General features: G+C 41.3%; 1 protein-coding gene across 2 annotated transcripts; it reads left to right on the top strand.

Moving 5' to 3' along the window:
• The first annotated feature begins 390 nt into the window (after positions 1-390).
• On the top strand, positions 391-15,602 carry LOC118403592 (prokineticin receptor 2-like). 2 transcript variants are annotated; one of them, XM_035802344.1, is made up of 7 exons: positions 391-882; positions 1,117-1,202; positions 1,907-2,386; positions 6,065-6,253; positions 10,652-10,817; positions 13,000-13,157; positions 14,485-15,602. In XM_035802344.1, exons 3-7 carry the CDS (start codon positions 1,914-1,916, stop codon positions 14,735-14,737), a joined length of 1,239 nt encoding a protein of 412 aa, XP_035658237.1. In that variant the 5' UTR covers positions 391-882; positions 1,117-1,202; positions 1,907-1,913; the 3' UTR covers positions 14,738-15,602. The 2 variants fall into 2 exon arrangements, with proteins under 2 accessions (XP_035658237.1, XP_035658236.1); XM_035802343.1 differs by lacking the exon at positions 391-882 and having other exon boundaries at positions 947-1,202.
• Positions 15,603-17,888: the final 2,286 nt, after the last annotated feature.

The following is a 17,888-nucleotide window of genomic DNA, read 5'->3' as shown; positions in this document are numbered from 1 at the left end:
TAGAGGTCGGGCCGGGGTGGTTTTCAGAAGGCTAGAAAACATTCGGGGCTCGGTCGGGAATAAGTCATGTACTGCTTGAGACACAGTTGGAAATTGATTTGGACTTGGTTGGCGCAAAAAGCGTGGCATTAAACTATCCATACCGCTCCCAACCTGCCGCCAACCTTCGCTATGTGTTAAGCCTACGTAACAGTTCCAAAACCGGGGCCCGGCCGGGCAGCTTTCGGGAACGACGAAATGTTACATTAGCCTAACCGGGGCTTGAGCTAGCAAAGTTTGGCGGTAGGTCGGGAGCAGTCTAGACCAGTTTTAGGCCACGCATGTCTTTCAGCGGCAACCATGACTCAAATTCGTTTCCAAACTACATTGTTTGCCAGCCATTGTCAGGAGACTTGTTTTGAAGCTTACTCCCCATGAATTAAAACCTTTATCACGAGGCCGGTGGTTTGTCGTGATGACGTCTGCGGCCTGCTGAAGCGCCAGAGCGAAGCCCACGTACGCACCTCTTCAAAGCCGTACCCTCATTCATGTCGATGAGAAACACGTCTCTCCAACTCGTTTGTTGTTTGCTAACGATGCTTGCTAGACGAGCATACCCGCCTTATCACGTCTGGTGCTTCTATTTGCCGTTGCCTAGACAACACTCAAGACGGCTACTGTGATTGGTCAGATAATCTGTCCAAACGGTCAGAAGTTTGCTGTCATTGGCTGGATGATTCTGTAATGCTTCACGTACATCTAGGTACTATATAAACGTGCTCTCCCACCGCCTTGTGGATTGCTTGCTTTATCGTATTGTCCGTTTGTCGACTCAGCAGATTACACCAGCGCGCCCGGGCCAACAGGGTATATTTCTTTTTCACATCGATATCCGAACATCAGGTACGTTTCTATCATTACAAATCTTATAGCTATCTGCTCACTGTAATTGCTTTGAGCGCTTGTAAAATATAGTTTGCCAGACCAATAAAGACCAGCGGTATATGTAGGTGCAAGCATCCCAGACTTTAACCTTTGTTGTACCAAGTATCTGACTTGACCTGATCTCTGTGAAGATGTCTTTTGAGAAAATCGGTAATCGATGATGTAGATAATAGAATGGTCCTGTCTTTCCAGGGTAGGAAAGAAAACGCCATTCCACGGGGCTCATTATCGGACGCCGCGCTAGACAGAAAGTCAGCGGTGAGACAACTGCAAGGCTGGTAAGTGTCAGCTTTTTGGAATTTAAATCGTTTACTTTTCTTTGTATGTTCTAGATGAAGCATACTTTTTGGAATATTTTAGATCATATAGATCATTTATTTGGATATATAGCAGCAGATCTAAATCAAACGCAGACTATTAGGAATCTCATATGCGAAAATGGACATGGAATATCAAATTTCTTGACCACAGCAAAAAAAAGACAGATAACGTTAACGTTAAACCTTTATTACTGTGATTTACTGCTCTTAATACCTGTCAATTTTCGCGGCCTATATTTTGTTGTTGTTTAAACGTCTTTACATTAACCCATTTCTGATGGCTGCCCACGCCTAATAATTACATTATTGCGGCCTAGTTTTTGCAGGCACGACTTCATAATTCAATTATGGCGTATCAGAGAACTGTTGTTTTTGTTATGAGCTCCGGGACCGTTGTATAATGAATAGCGTCTATGTTTTTGTCACATTTCATCTTAAATCCATTAGTAATGTCAGAACTTATTAAACGCAAAGAGTAGCAACGGATTTTCTTTGGTGAATCACAGTTTCAAGACGGAGTCAAACGATACAAACGGTTCTAGTCTCGCTCGAGACCCTCTTGTAATTGATATCATTTATGTTTTTTGTCACACTTGATTTTAATTCTTCCATTAATATATTCAGAACGCAAAGAGTAACAACGGATTTTTTGTCACTCATAGCTTCAAGATGGAGTCGAACGACACAAACAGTTCTATCGATGATGTCGACTTCAGTGGAACGTTGCCACCGCTGTCATTCGAAGACTATCAGGACATCCTGCGCCAGTACATGGAGATGGTTGGCGCCGACAAGTTTGGATCCAGCTCCCCCGGTGCTGGGCAGTACCTTTGGGCCACCATCTTTCTGGGTATAGTCTACAGCATCATGATCGTGGTTTGCGGAGCGGGCAACCTCATCTACATGGTGGTGGTCCTGAGGTACAAGGAGATGCGCACCATCACCAACGCTCTGGTGGCGAACCTGGTTCTCTCGGACTTCCTGGTGGCTGTGTTCTGCGTGCCGTTCATCCTGGACTACCACATCGTCAGGCCGGAGAGAGTCTGGTCGTACGACGACACGACCTGCTGCTTCGTCAACTACCTTCGCATCACGTCACTCTACGTGTCCACCAACTCTCTCCTGGTCATCGCCATCGACAGGTACTTTATTTTATCTTTTATATCATCCTAATTATCACCATTTCAATTCAATCTAATAATCTACATGACAAAGAAATAATTTGTTATCACTCTACGTGTCTGTCAACCTTCTCCTGGTCATTGCCATTGACAGGTTGTTCATTTTATCCCTTATATCACCTTTTATCAACATTCTGATTATCCAATAGAGTTGAAAAAAGATATAAGCTGTTATGTTGCCCCTGTACATGACCACAAACTCTCTTCTGGTCATGGCCGTAGGCTGGTACCTCCTTTTATGTCATACCTGTGACGCGAAAACGTTCGGTACGGGTGTTCCGGACCGGCTGATAACTTTCCGTACGGCCCGGGCTTATCACACGGGCTCCATTCGAATAAATCGAACTGTTTCGAGTGGGCCGAGTACGGCGCCATCGAAAGTTCGAATACCTGATCATGATTCGGACGTTGGAACACTACTGTTGCAACGCTTTTTTTTTTCGAGGGCACCAAATTTGTTCAACTTCTGGCGCATTTCGCATCAAAACATGGGTTTTCTCAGGTGAGTATGGCATAAATAAAAGGTCTCAGCCCTCAATCACAAAAAGGCGTCAGACAAGCGCGCGTTGCTAGCCCTTTGGAAATGGTTGAATGTTGTTTCGATTAATCACTTTTCGGCACACACAACACGCTTCAGTGTTCTTTTCTTTGTTTCCTGATGAAGTAAACCTGCCGAACCGGTTTTATTGACACACTCAGTCACCATATAAACCCGTCCTCACAGCTCTGTACTTGTCAGTACCGACTCTGAACATTATATGATGGTGACAATAGATAAATATAGAATACAACACGGTGTATTCTGTATCGCCCAAGGTCTCAGCCCTCCCGCGGGTCGGATCACCCTCCGGCCTTCGGTCGAATAATACATTTGTTGTACCTCCTACTATCAAAGCTATGCCTCGCTGCTAATCATACCATAGAGTTGAAATTCGATTGTATTGATTAGCGCAGTCACACTTTAAAGAGTCAGCAAATGAGAATTTCGGGCACAGTTCTTTCTCAACAGTCACACAAAACTGAACGGCGCCGACGATGACACAAAGTGAAAGAAAAATATGTGACTTTATAGATTTTATAGCAGATCTGTCTTACTGTCTGTCTGCCATGATCCATTAAACTGTTTAACGTCTTGTAAAGTCACCACAGTCACGTTGCGTTGCTGGTTTATTGGCGTTACCACTGAAGCGTGTTGTGTGTGCCGAAAAGTGATTAATCGAAACAACATTCAACCATTTCCAGAGGGCTAGCAACGCGCGCTTGTCTGACGCCTTTTTGTGATACGGTTGAACCTACCATTGATGCATACGCCCCTTACAAAGCGAAGCAGGAAAGCTATTGACGTAATGGAAGAAATCGTTGAGCCACCAGAGTCAATTTTCTGAAATGAGTCCAGCCCTAGGCTGAAAATAGGATTTGTTTTCTCATCCCCTAGGTTCTTCTCTAGGCCATCGTCAAACCGCCCTGTTCGCTTGTTTCCCTATTCAATTGCCATGTCCTTGTAAGGATACACCGACTTAATTTTATGGATGACATCCTCTGGAGACCCCAAAACTAATTCGTGGGGGCGAAAAAAGAAAAAAAAAGCAAATAATGCTGGTAAACCACAGGGGGAAACATCCAGACCATTCTTTCCCAGACTTGGTTTGTCTCATGTTCACCTTCAGTAATCGTCGCCAGTTCGATCATGTTTAGATTGTCATTCTTGTTTGAAGAAGGAACAAGGGTGCTCCTGCCCCATGCCCTGACCAATTGTGCCCCCGTACCTTGGAGACCAGATCCTCTGGCAAGCACGAAATTCTGATTGAACAGGGATGCTATTGTGTAATATGTGACACAGTTTGCTTTGGAGAACAGGTGAAAATCAATGCGCGCGAATGTCATCTATAAAATTAAGTCAGTGTGGCCTATTTTTTTCTGAAATCAGGCAAAAATTAATGAGCAAGATGTCATCCATAAAGTTGAGTCAGTGTGGTGTAATTAATAATAATAAGTGAAAAAAGTAGTATATTTGGGATAATTAGGGTATTGTACCGTGGTGTTAGAGACAGAATTCATTGCATGAATTTGTGGTTCATTATTCACTGTCGAACAAGAAAAGCTCAACCCTAAAAGTCGTTAGTTCATTCCCCCTCCCTCCTGTTCATTCATAAATCAAATGTCACATATAACTGCGAGCTACAGATATCAAAGTTTAAATTATTCGTGGCAGTTTTTTAACTACGTACATATTTAAGAATTAAAAATGTACAGTGAGGTACAGATTTACAACGCCTACTGACTTAAGTTCAGTGGGACCGCATGGCGCAATCGGCAGCACGTTTGACTCAGGCCCAGAAGGTCCTGAGTTAGACCCACGCCGCGTCAGCGATCTTGTGCCCTTGGGAAAGGCACTTTACACGACTTTCCTCACTTCACTCAAGTGAAAAATGAGTATATAGGCTACAAAAGTCTTCAGCAAGTTGAAGTTGGTAGCCTCAAAACGAAAAAAGCAATCTGAGCCCCGAACGCAATCAGTAACCGGCAGCTATTAGAAAGGTAGCATTGCGTGTGGTTGAATATAATGAATACTACATCAACGACATGGGGTGGAATCTTAGATTTCCTATCTGAAAATCGATTGAACACACTAAAGACAGAAGAGCTGTCGTCATTGGATGGTTAGTATTCAACAACATCCGTGCTTATAACAAGCATCCTCCTGTGGGGGTCATAAGGTGTTGATTTCACCGGTACAATCAAAGCAACCATAATAAATGGCTGGATTTGTAGCCGCGAGGCACGTACCCCCAGGAGATTATCATCCGTTATGATGTTTTTCTGCAATATTGCCAAAACAAAAACCGCTGTTTCTTTTACAGACACACGTCTGGTACGGCAAACGTTTGCTGTGGTTATGACTAAAGTCCATGCGTTGATATAAAATATCTTTATTCAAGTAGAATATATTGTTTATGAGATAGAAATGAGCTATTAGAAGGACTTGCCGACCTGAGTCATTACTTCTTAATGTCTCGATCGTATTTGGGGTCATGTGGAGACTTGCTTTTGCTACTACATGGTAAATTGGCAGCCAACGCTGTGCCCAACTCCACCATTGTCAATGGTTCATCAGTCATCAACATTGCCGCGTCTATTGAGCCTACTGTGGTACCCCACGGCGCGATTTTGACAGACGCCTTTGTTGGATAAAGCAAGCCCGATTTGTTATTCAGCCACTGGAACCTGCGGCGTGACCGATGTCCTTGTTAGTTTGCCTCAGACTGCTCCGTGATTTATGAACGTGCCTTAAGCTTAACCGCTGTCAACGTTTCAGCCATACACGTCTTTGTTACAAACTTGTACCTTTGCCAAGATAGTTGCATTTGCACACTTGCATTTGTGCGTGTGTGTGTGTGTGTGCGTATGTGTGACGTGTTTGTGTGTCTGCGTTTGTGCCTTTATGTGCATCATATGTGCGTGTGTGTGTCAGCGTAACTCGAGAAGCTGTAGACGGGCCCTTATGATATTTGGTATGTGGGTTGAGGTCGGAAAAAGGTCAAATTTGACAATTCGCCATCTGGTGGCTTTCTACGGTACTGTAGCAGAACTTTAAGTCTGACATCTCGTTATCTCCTTATCCATCTCCGTTTTCTCTAGGTACCTGGTCATCATGATGCCGCACGTTCCCCGGATGACAGGCGGGATGGCGGGCGGGGCCATGGCGCTGGTGTGGGCCGTGTCCATGCTGCTGGCCGTGCCTGCTGCCATGTACTCCACGGCGCTCACGTACGCAGACCAACAGGGCACCTTCTGCGGACAGATCTGGCCGATACAGATGGAATCAGCGTAAGGCTAAGTACTAGTACCTTCTCCCCGCCCCACCCGCGCATTTGTACATAGTACTACATACACACACGTTTACACACAGATTCACACCCACAAACATACATATACACAGCTTTACATGGAAACATACGTGCCCACACACACTTGAGCGCGCTCGAGAAACAAACAGGCAGATTCATCAAAGATTGCTCGCCTATTTCGTGTCCCATCTAGCACCTATCGCTAATCATGTCTGGTGAAATTTGATTGGTTCCTGTCGTAAACCGAGTAATTACAAATGTACTTAAGAGCCGAGCCCCTGTCCCTAAGATGGGAGGTTTAATTTTCCCATGTTAAGCCTCTGGACTTTGGCGCAGTAATCAAGACATGAAAAAGACCTTTCTGGCACGGTCTGCCACTCGAAATATTCCCCTTTCACATATCTTCAAGCTCTCTTATAGGTACTTCGGTATGTGCAACATGGCGCAGACCCAATATTCGTCACCTTTCTTCATTTAGCCTCAACTAAAGTTCAAACAAAATTGGAAGGCGTAATGTTGGAACATCATGAATTTAATAGAAAAGTGCATTCGATTCGTTCTGCCCTTTCGAAAATGTGTTGTTTAAGATCTACCAAATAGTATCCCAGGGATGCTCTCCTTGTAATTATGGCCGCGCCGAGTCTTGGAGAGCTATTGGCAGCTCTGAGCAACAGCCTTTCATCTGAATGACGATGTAGAAAGTAAAATGACTGTGGTTTTGTGATCATCAAATTGCAGGCCTCCTTACTTTGATTTACATCTCAGAAAGAGCATTTTTGACATGCAATTGCAATGCGGTCTAAAATTGCACGGCAGTCTAAATCTAACCATTTCGAGCCAAATCGACCCGATTTCGGCATAGTGTTGAATTACTAGTCCCAACATTCGTTGATAACTCGTCTAGAATGATTTTCATACCCCACCCCTCCCTTACATCTAGTAGGTATTCCGCTGGCCTATTGCAGGTCGCTTTCAATGATTTTGCAACGAACGGCCCTTTAATTTTCCGGACTTTGCTGCCCTTGAAGGCTTGGACGTGATCTAGTTTTCTTCTTATTAACTATCTGTATACACGTCAATGAAGGTTAGGCATCCAGATAATGAGATCTTCAAACCAAAAACTCCTCAAGGAACTGGATAAGTTCTGCAAACGGTCAGATGAGACGTTTCTGTCAGCATCAACTATCCTTCGTCAAATATCTAGAAGGCAAACATGAAAAATAGTGGTCGCATATTCATCTCAAAATAGGGGAATCCTTGAAAAGTTCTTCTCATAAGTTAGCAGCTAATTTTTTAGGTGCAAAAACAAATATCATCTCATAATTGAAACGGACGTTCTTTGTTAACCATCGTACCCTGGTGAAATATCAAGGGACGTACTGAAGGGATAGGTCAAGCAAAAACCGAAGTGGATACGTGCTTCCAAATCTCAAATAACTTTTGCAACCTTTTTGTAAGCTTAATATCTCAGACTACGAGGCAGTTGTAAGCTCAGAATTGCGTCCTTGAAAGCTGATAGGCGTAGGAGCGTCCAGAGCCGAGGTCTAGATGTGGGGCGTTAGAAACTGGTACATGGCCGGAAGGAACCGGGCAGTAGACGTGCGTAAGTGCACCCGGAACTCAGGAGACTTTGAAATAGGACCTTGAGAGGGATGCGTAATGACCATTTTTATAATTGGAAGGAAAACACGAATACGGATTGAAGTGGGCAATATTAGGGTCCTTTATTCATATTTCAGAATCTTTGGTAGTGCATTGTTTGTACCAAAGACGTCATATGAAAAGAAAACGGTTTGCGTACGTGCTGTCGCATCCCGGAAATCGTAAGATGAGGTTGGCTGTGGATAGTAGGTTGATGACTTCCTCACAATTTACAATTACTCCCACTTACTGCCAATCAGAGAAGCCATTTCACTTCATATTTCAGTGGCATCAGAAGTGTCTTAAATCCATTGACATATCCATTCAGAGTTTGTGGGTTAAAAGTCGGCAAATCCAGATGTTCCTCCAGTTACTTACCAAAGACAGCGGACGTTACATGTATCTGAAACATCTTACCGTTTCCAAAATCATATCCAGCTGCTTGAGCGGCTGTTATATTTGATATGCTTTGTATTTTTGGTAGAGAGCTTTGATTGAACGCACCTTCTTCAGGGCATGGTTCAAGATTGATTTCTTGATTGCATCACAAAGAAAGCAAGAAACCGACGTCACTAATATAATCGCCTGAGGGTCATCTGATGCAGATTACAAGACATAAAACAGAGCATGGCATTTACAAGTTCGAACCGTCTTGTTTATATAATACGGCTACCTTTTATGTCATAGTCATATAGTGAATCTAATCATTTTCTTAAAGAAATAAAACGACTTAAAAATCGTTTGTGGGCCTTTTATGCAGATCTCACGATGTATTCTGTTTTATGATATAAGAGACGACAGTAATTGAGTAAAATGTTTTTCCCTTTTCAGTAATAAAACGAATAAATGATTAAATATTTGTATGTCTTTTGATGCAGTCCTTAAGACGTACGTAGTCGGTGTTGAGCCTGTAATAAAAGCCTTAACCTTTCTTTGTGGTTTAAAAGGCAGTAAATTCAAATGTTCCTCCAGTTACCTACCAAATTACAGTCTTTGATATGCTCTGTATAATTGGTAGAAAGCTTTGACTGAACGCATCTTCTTCGGGGCATGTATCAAAATTGATTTCTTTATTACATCGCAAAGAAAGCAAGAAACCGACCTCACTGTTATAATCGCCTGCGGCTCATCCGGTGCCGACCGTATGACATAAAAGAGAGTATGGCACCTTGTATGTATGGTCCTTTTTACATAATACGGTCGGCTCCCTTTTATGTCATAGTCATAAAGTAAATCTAATCATTTTCCTAAAGAAATAAAACGATTTTAAATCGTTTGCGGGCCTTTTATGCGGATCTCACGACTTATTCTGTTTTATGATATAAAAGACGACAGTAATTGAGTAAAATGTTTTTTCCTTTTCAGTAATAAAACGAATTCATGATTAAATATTTGTATGTCTTTTGATACAGTTCTTAATCGGTGTTGAGCCTGTAATAAAAGCCTTAACCTTTCTTGTATGCGATATTTATATTTCATAGTACAACTACATTTTTTAAATGTAACTAAATTTTTTTTAAATGTATGGGGATGCCTGTGCCATGTACCGATATATTAAAACATAAACACAACATATGCATACCCATTTTTCTATTAAACATAAAATACGAAGTGGATACACAGTACATGTTGTATCTCACTGCACTTGGGGAACCGGTGTGGCACTGCGGGGTTAAAGATTACCTCAGCGAATTTCAGAGATAAAGAACAAATTGTCTTACGTTTTGTGTAATTTACAGTCTTCTAAGTCATGCTTTACGTACTACGCAATATCTAAATTATAAAAAATCGGCAAAAATAACACAGCAGTGCCCAGGTAACGAACCCCACAGTACCGCACCGGTGCCCCAAGTACAGTGAGATAACAACTTATATTAAGGTAGACTCTCACTGTACTTGCGGCACCGTTGCGGCACTGCGGGGTTTGTAGATGACTCAACGAATTTTAGAGATAAAGAACGAATTTTATTCCATTTTGTGTATTTTGTTGTCTTTAAGTTATACTTTTACGTATTGCGCTATATCTGAATTCTCAAAAATCGAATCTGAATTCTCGAAAATAACAAAACAGTGCCGCAGAGAACGAACCCCTAAGTGCCACACCGGTGCCCAAAGTGCAATGAGAGTCCACCTTTACCCAAGCTAAGAGCCTATTTTAGCGGCTCCACTTTCAAAATACATTCAATAAAAAAACCATTTCATACCAAATAGGAGTTACACAAGCAGTTGGACATGATTTAGGAAACGGTCAGCCGTCTGACCGTTTCCAGAATCATGTCCAGTTACTTCAGTACCTACTGGTTAGGATATCGTATTGCTGGGATATTCAACCTTTATCGATGCTTACCGTATACATTGGCTTTTATACCTTATAGGAAGTACAATATCCGAACAGAGTTCTGACCACTTGCGATAATGTGTTGTAAATTAAAAACTCGTTTTTACAATCAATTGTTATATGGGGATTTAAACACTTATTGTACGCATTTAGTCAACGTGTTTGAACAGAAACAAATGCATAATATGGTACCCTAAGCACAACCGTTTTTCTTGTTTAAATTGCATCTATTGTCTTGCATTTATTGTATTTTGTTCATGAAGTGTGGTGAACAGCACCAGCATTCGGTGACTGGTGCTCTACATCGTATTGCGTTGAAGGCAAAGTACAATAATCGTCAATCGTTGATAATGCAAATGCCAAACTAAATGTTAATGATGATATTCTCGTTACTACCAGGTACAAAGCATACTACATGACTCTCCTGGTGGTGGAGTTCGCCCTGCCGGTTGTCATCATGTGCTTCTGCTACATCCGAATCGCGCTCCGAATCTGGTTCCGCATCGTGCCCGGCCAGCAGACACGTGACCAGCAGGCCGCCATGTTGAGATCCAAGAAACGAAATGTAAGATCAGCTATACAATAGTTTAAATGTTTAAATACATACATTCAAACCTGTCTATAGCGGCCACTCAAGGGACCGGACAAATTTGGCCACTATAGACAGGTGTCCTCTGTATAGAGGTTGCAACTTGTAGATAAAATACCCTAGGGACCGACAAAAAGTTGCCACTATGGACAGGTGGCCCCTCTGTAGAGGTGGCCCCTAATACAGGTTTGACTGTATGCTATAGCTATTTACCATTTATGTTATACATACATGTAATTGTCTTCCCAAATAAATTTTAGCACTGTAGCTGCCTTATAGTCAGTTAGATCATCATCATCAGTGCAAAATGACCTCCCCCCACATTGCCTGACTTTGCTGAAACTATCTCCGCACGAAGTTGTGCCAGAAATGGAACAGGAACGCCTGTTACAACGACTGATAACAGCGTCCTATCAATTACAACAGCCCACAACAACAATTACATCAGCCCACTACTTCGGACCAAGCGTAGAATGATATTGCGAGTAGGTAGTTGGTTGATTCTAGTCCAATGTGAGGAATAATAACTAAAGTGAGAAAAAAATAGAAGGGGCATGATATTGTTCATGTAAGATGCATACTTCATGCAATGATAACTGTAAATATGTGTATTCTGAGATCTTGCGGGTCTACAATGATTATACGGTAGCCTGGGTACCATCCGGATAGTAGTTCGCTCCTATGTTCGCTTCTGCTAAAAGCAGAAAAGCGATATATATAGTGTATAATAAATGTCAGAGCGAGAAGCGACTGTATGTAGAATATAATGAACGCCGGACTACTTTCCGGATGGTACCCAGGCTGATTATACGGTGTTTGAATTTTAAAAATTCATAACACAATTACTTGTGTTAATTTTTCTTCACCTTCAATTCATGTTAAGTAAGCTTGAAGTTTGAATACCTCATTACTAACTCTAGATAGCAAGCTTGAAGGGCTGTTTGGGTGACGATAAGTTGGGTCAATTGTCCAGGTCAGCACGTCCTGATTTTCTTGAGTGCATCTGACTACATTGCGTGACGCGTAATGCCACTCAAGTCACTGCATGTCATGGTTGGAAGTCTTATCAAAGCCTTTTCCAAGAAAATTTCCTCGTAGCTTTAGTCTGTGACTAGTCAAGTAGGTGGGGCCCAGCATATATTCCGTGTATTAAACCTGATTTTCGGTGGAAACTTTTTCATTTTTTTTATTCTATCATCTCATCACACTTGAAAGCAAATTATACAGCACCACAAAAAGAAGCAAATGAGCATTATGTAACAATTTAAAGACTTTATATCCGTGCACAAGAAAACGGAACGGAAGTAAGACGTCAGCAAAGGGTCAAAGGTGCTTGGAAGTCTGTATCGGCCCCCGTCTCGGTTGAGGGAAGGTTGGTGGGCTCTGATGTAGATAGCCTCTTTCACCCCCTGAGAAAGTAATCCTGTTCGGAATTAAGTATTTTCACCTTGTCGAAATCAAGGAGTGTCCCGGTGAACTTACATTCAAGCAAATCAGCAGTATACAATTCTCTGTTCTTTCCACGTTGTTCGAATATAACGCATGTCTTCCGTACTTTAGCTAACGTTAAGTGCAGTAATGCGGTATGTACAGTATGTCGGCTGGCGAAACACCATTCGGGCGCCGCGCGTGGGGTTGCTTTGGTCCATTTCAACGAGGGCTTAGAGCCGGTAGCCGATGGCCCGTGTATGGAAGTAGCCGCGCGCGACTTTTGCATGTAAAAGAAGCAAACGCACTTTAAGTGGTATCTCACTGCACTTGGAACACTGGTGCGGCACAGCGGGATTCATTCACTGCGGCACTGTTGTGTTATTTCGCCAAAAATAATTTAGATATTGCGTAATACGTAAAAGTATGACTAAGAAGGAAACAAAATACACAAAACGTAGGGAAATTCGCTCTTTATCTTTGGGTGATCTTTCGAGCCCCTCAGTGCCGCACCGGTGCCCCAAGTGCAGTGAAATACCACCTTTATGGATCGGAGAAGAGTAGAGGTGCCCTTTTGTTCTTGTATATGAGACCACATTGCACCTCCAGAAAGAAAATCTGAGGTCCACATCTTTACTTTTATTACTCAGCAACCCAAAGGGCATGTAATCTAAAATCTAACCATGATAAATATCACGATTTCATTGACATTTTTACATCTTCCTTCCAGGTCCGCCTGCTCATCGTGATCCTGGTCCTGTTCGTGCTGTGTTGGGGACCGAACTACGGTTACGCTGTGGTGCGGGACTTCTACCCACACCTCCTGGCCACATCCGGCATTAACATCACACTGCACTACGTCGTGGAGGCTCTGGCCATGTCCAACGGGTAAAAATTTAAATTCAAATTATTGAAGTCTTTTATTCCAAATTCTCAAAGAGATTAAGAGAGACATGCTAAATGGATACCTGATCTCCTTTCCTTTGTTAGAATTGATGATAGACATGTTCACTTTGTGTAGTTTTATGATCACCAAACGCATTGCTGTCATTTGTATCTATTAGTCACATCTAATGATAGGCCTGGACATAATTTTCTTGAAACTAGAAACTTTTCTTAAACAACTGTACCTGAAAACTCGTGATAAGGTAAAGACTGAGAATTAGGGCACATTCATCACGAGTACATCATTTCAATGTGGGGTTAGCAACATCTCATGCAACTCTGGAAAATGGCAAATCATTTTCTCGTCTCGTCCTACCACCCACCACAGAAGTGTAAAAACCCTGCCAGATCTTTATGTTGTAGCTCGGGTGGTATTTCGTACGGGCGTGACAAATTGAATCGGAATGAAAATACGACTTCAAAGTGGTTAACCATGCAAGAGATTGGCACGCGGTGTTTTGTGATTGGAGAGGTATCGGGGCAACTAAGTTAAATTTCATCATCCTAAAAGGTACAAACCCATCAAAAACTGGAAATAGCTTCAGCGAAGCGGTAAATTTAGAATGTTTGAAATGTGCTTTCGTGTGCGTACCTTGTAAAAGAGTTATTGAAAATCATGTCAAGCAGTTGATGTCAAAGAAGAGTGGCTCAGAATTGGTTCGGGGGTCGAGTTGGAATCTCTGACAAGTCACGATATTCTGTACTTGGCGAAAGCCCTTGACATAAATTTATTTTCTCTCTAGAATTAAGCGTACATGGGTACCTAGCTTCAGCTAGAGTCGTTTGAATGAGGTTCCGTGCTTGTGGAGATTCACATCACGAGCACGTAAAATAACCGACCACGTTTGGAAACAGAAGGGGTTCATTTCGTGTTGGGCAGATCAAACAATTCTGTCCAGACATGCAACTTGCATCATTAAATACAAATCTGGTGCATTACTCCTCGCCATTAGATGGTTAACCGGGTATGCAATACCAACAAACGACCGAAGGAACGACGAAGTATGAATAATATATGTTATTATTGAACGAAATTTAGTTTAACCTATGATCCACTGCTTACTGAGTCACGTGTTCTATCTGCATAACGTGACGTCACTACAGCAGTGGATTGTTCACTCCTTGATAAAGACTGGTGCTGTTCAGTCAAAACTTTGGGTGAGTTCAATTGTAGTGTTGGATATTACAGTCAGACTAGTTCAATAATAACTTCTACCAACACAGATGCACTTTCAAGTTAATAAGATATGGTTTGTTTCTGTTGTTGCAGCTCAATCAACACTATTGTGTATGTGGCTCTCAACGCCAACGCACGGAAGTACATCAAGAAACTGGCCAAGGAGTGCCGACTGAAGTGGACCCAGTGGCGCCACAGACGAGTGCAGGCCTCCTCCAGAGGAGTTTCCCGACAGACGGATGAGCAGAGGATGGGGGAGGGGGAGGGGGATGGGCGGACTCTGCATGTCTTCTCTGTCACTCACTCTTCGCGCTCGTTTCACGCCAGACAGGCTTTCACTGTGTAAATTATTCGAACTCTTACTTTTTATTGTCTTTAACAGACATGACAGACGTAAGGATAACGCAGTCAAGTTATCAACTTATATGTCCATCGCCTCTGCTTCGTTGTACAAGGTTGTTAATGATTTAACTCGTGATTATTTACTTGAATTTGTGCCCCCTGCTATTTCTTCTTCATGTACATACGAACTCCTAGATATTCGAGCTGCGTTTTACCGTTGCAGTACTTTTGTAAATGTGACATCAAAGATGGGAAAATATACGCTAAATAAAAGTAATAAATGACTGTTTCACCGGTGCAATGGGAAAGTGAATAGACCATTCCCCCTTGCTGTCGGTTATAAAGTGAGTTATACCAAAGGCTTTAAAAATGGTAATACTGAACAAATTTACTGCTTTCACTGATTAGCACACAGCATTTGGGAAAGATTCTTGTAGTTGAACACACAAGCCACTGCCAGTGAACTAGCCTCCTGCCACAGAAACGGAGATGGGCACCGCCCTATGTACCGTTTGGTGCGAGAAGGATTTTAACTAGCTGACTTAATTTTCACTAAAGCAACTTTGATTTAGGAAATGGCCGCCAGAGGCTTCAAACAGCCGTCTTCTTCTAGCGACACTGAACACTGAATTTATCTGTTCATTAGAAGGTTTATAACCAACATTTTCAGAGTTATATATGTAAATAAGTTGAAAAATTAGATAGTCAAATAGGAAACAAATATAAGACAAGATCCTGTTAACATGTTGCTGATGAGATTATACATTATCCCGTTTATTATTGCTTCTCTTCGTTCAAACCAGCGGGGCTCACGGATCAGGATATTTGTATATTTGAGATAATTTTTGTTGGTGTCTTTGTTCCCTTATAGTGCATCTGCCCTTGTCTGCCGGAAGAATCCCTATGTCTTGCTTAGAAGCCATGGCCTTGAGATAATTCTTCCCATTACTGAACTAGTAGGGGTTTTTAAAGATTTTTAGAGTGGAAGCTACTTAAGTGCGCAAGGCTTCGTCGGCCTAGCAGTATTATTTTGACAAATAGATAGAAGATGACAAGTCTGTAAATATGGGATTTAGAAAAAAAAGTACCAAGGTCTCTATATTTCAGTGGATGCTTCCTTCATATATATTTATACAGGATTCACAAGAAAACTATACTAGATTGTTAAATGGAGCTAGGCAAGATTGTACAAGACTTTTCAAATTTAAAAGTTAAAATACGTGTCATTTTGGAAGTGTAAGACCGGTGGCTAAGCCTCAACACTGTGTTTTTACACTGTATTGGGCATTTTGGAACAATGTTGTTGCATTACCCTATATGTAAGTAAACTAAATTACGTGTATTTTTGCATATTGAGTGGGGTAATTGTCCCATACATTGTGATTGATGAAAAGGATATACGTTTAACGTAATGTTTGTTTGAACCTCTATTTATTCATGAGAAGCTCAAATCGGCTTTTCATTGAGGTCATGAGGGAGGTAAGGATCAGATGAAATATAACAGAAATACAGATTGAGTCTTAACAAACCTATAAATAAACTAGAGTTCCACGAACACATACCTTTGCCAAATAAACCAGGTTTGTTATGTAGAATGATGTCTGTAGACAAATGCGTTACTCATTTCATTTTCTTTATAATTAAATGCTTGGAGTTGGTTTATAAAATTTCGGCATTTATTATGCAAATTAGATCCCAATTTACAATTAATTGATATCAAATTGTATCAAGCATTACTTAAGCTATCAGCATACCAAAAATCATGATGATCCTTTGATCCGTTCTTGACTTATTCTCTTTCAAAGTCTTTAAATACACCTCTTACTCTCTTCCCTCTTTCTCAGTTACATATGTGACAACTTTGATGAAAGTACTATAATGGAATGCAGTGGATTTATGAACTTTTCCTAATCAATTATGCAAATTAGCTGTTAACTTGCATAATAAGTATCACATTATATAAGTCTTCATTTAGGCTATCTACATGCCGAAAATCATGACGATCCGTCAACACGTTAATATTTTCTCATTAATTATGCAAATGAGATCATCATTTGCATGATAAATATGTATTGACATTTCTCTCTTTCTCAGCTACATATGTGACAAGTTTTAAAGCCCTATCATGGAATGTAGTGAATTTATAAAATATCCTCATTAATTATGCAAATTAGCTGTTGATTTGCATAATTGTTATCTCATTATGTAGGTCTTCACTTACGCTACCTACATACAAAAAAACATGATGATCCGTCAACATGTTCATATTTTCTCATTAATTATGCAAATGAGGTCATCATTTGTATAATTGATATCTGTCGACATTTCTCTCCTTCCCAGCTACATATGTGACAAGTTTGAAAGTCCTATCATGGAATGTAGTGGATTTATAATTTTTCCTCATTAATTATGCAAATTAGCTGCTGATTTGCATAATTAGTATACCATTATGTAAGTCATCACTCATTCTATCTACATACCAAAAATCATGACGATCCGTCAACACGTTGTAGAGTTATTCTCATCCAAAGTTTGAAAGGAAACCGGCGCCTGCAGTTCCAAAAAAGCCGCTAGGGGGCCCAAACTCACAGCACTTACTCTCTGCCTTGAGGGCTATCTACCACTCAAAAATCAGAATCACAGCATGTCCAGAACACGAGATATCAAAAATTGAGGTTCTGCTGCAGTACCTTAGCAAGCCGCTAGGGGGCCCATTATCGAACTTGACCTTCGTTTTCCCGACCCCTACCCACCTACCAAATATTATCGGGATTCATCCAAGACTTCTTGAGTTATGCTGTTAACAGACAGACACACACACAGACACACACACAGACTCACAAGCCCAAAACATAACCTTAGCCATTCTGGCAAAGGTAATAAATAAATGTGTATTTCATATAGTGTACCTGTGTAGCGGTCGACTTATTATTTCAAATGTGACTTATTTCAATCGTGTAGTCATAAACTTTCTCCAATGATAAGGAGTAAATTGAGATTTATATAGATACGGGCACTTAAATATAATAAAATAAAACCTTGTCTCTATTTTCCCCCAAATAGACTCTGCAGTATGTTGACTCTTTATTATTGACCTGTTTCACCGTGAACCTCTACAAGCAACCACCTCTTAATAAGGGCCACCTGGAAAATTT

The sequence above is a fragment of the Branchiostoma floridae genome, chromosome 16, assembly GCF_000003815.2.
Source record: "Branchiostoma floridae strain S238N-H82 chromosome 16, Bfl_VNyyK, whole genome shotgun sequence".
NCBI classification, from domain to species: Eukaryota; Metazoa; Chordata; class Leptocardii; order Amphioxiformes; family Branchiostomatidae; genus Branchiostoma; species Branchiostoma floridae.
The sequence above is the reverse complement of the archived record's forward strand: the minus strand, read 5'-3'. Positions and strand labels throughout refer to the sequence as shown.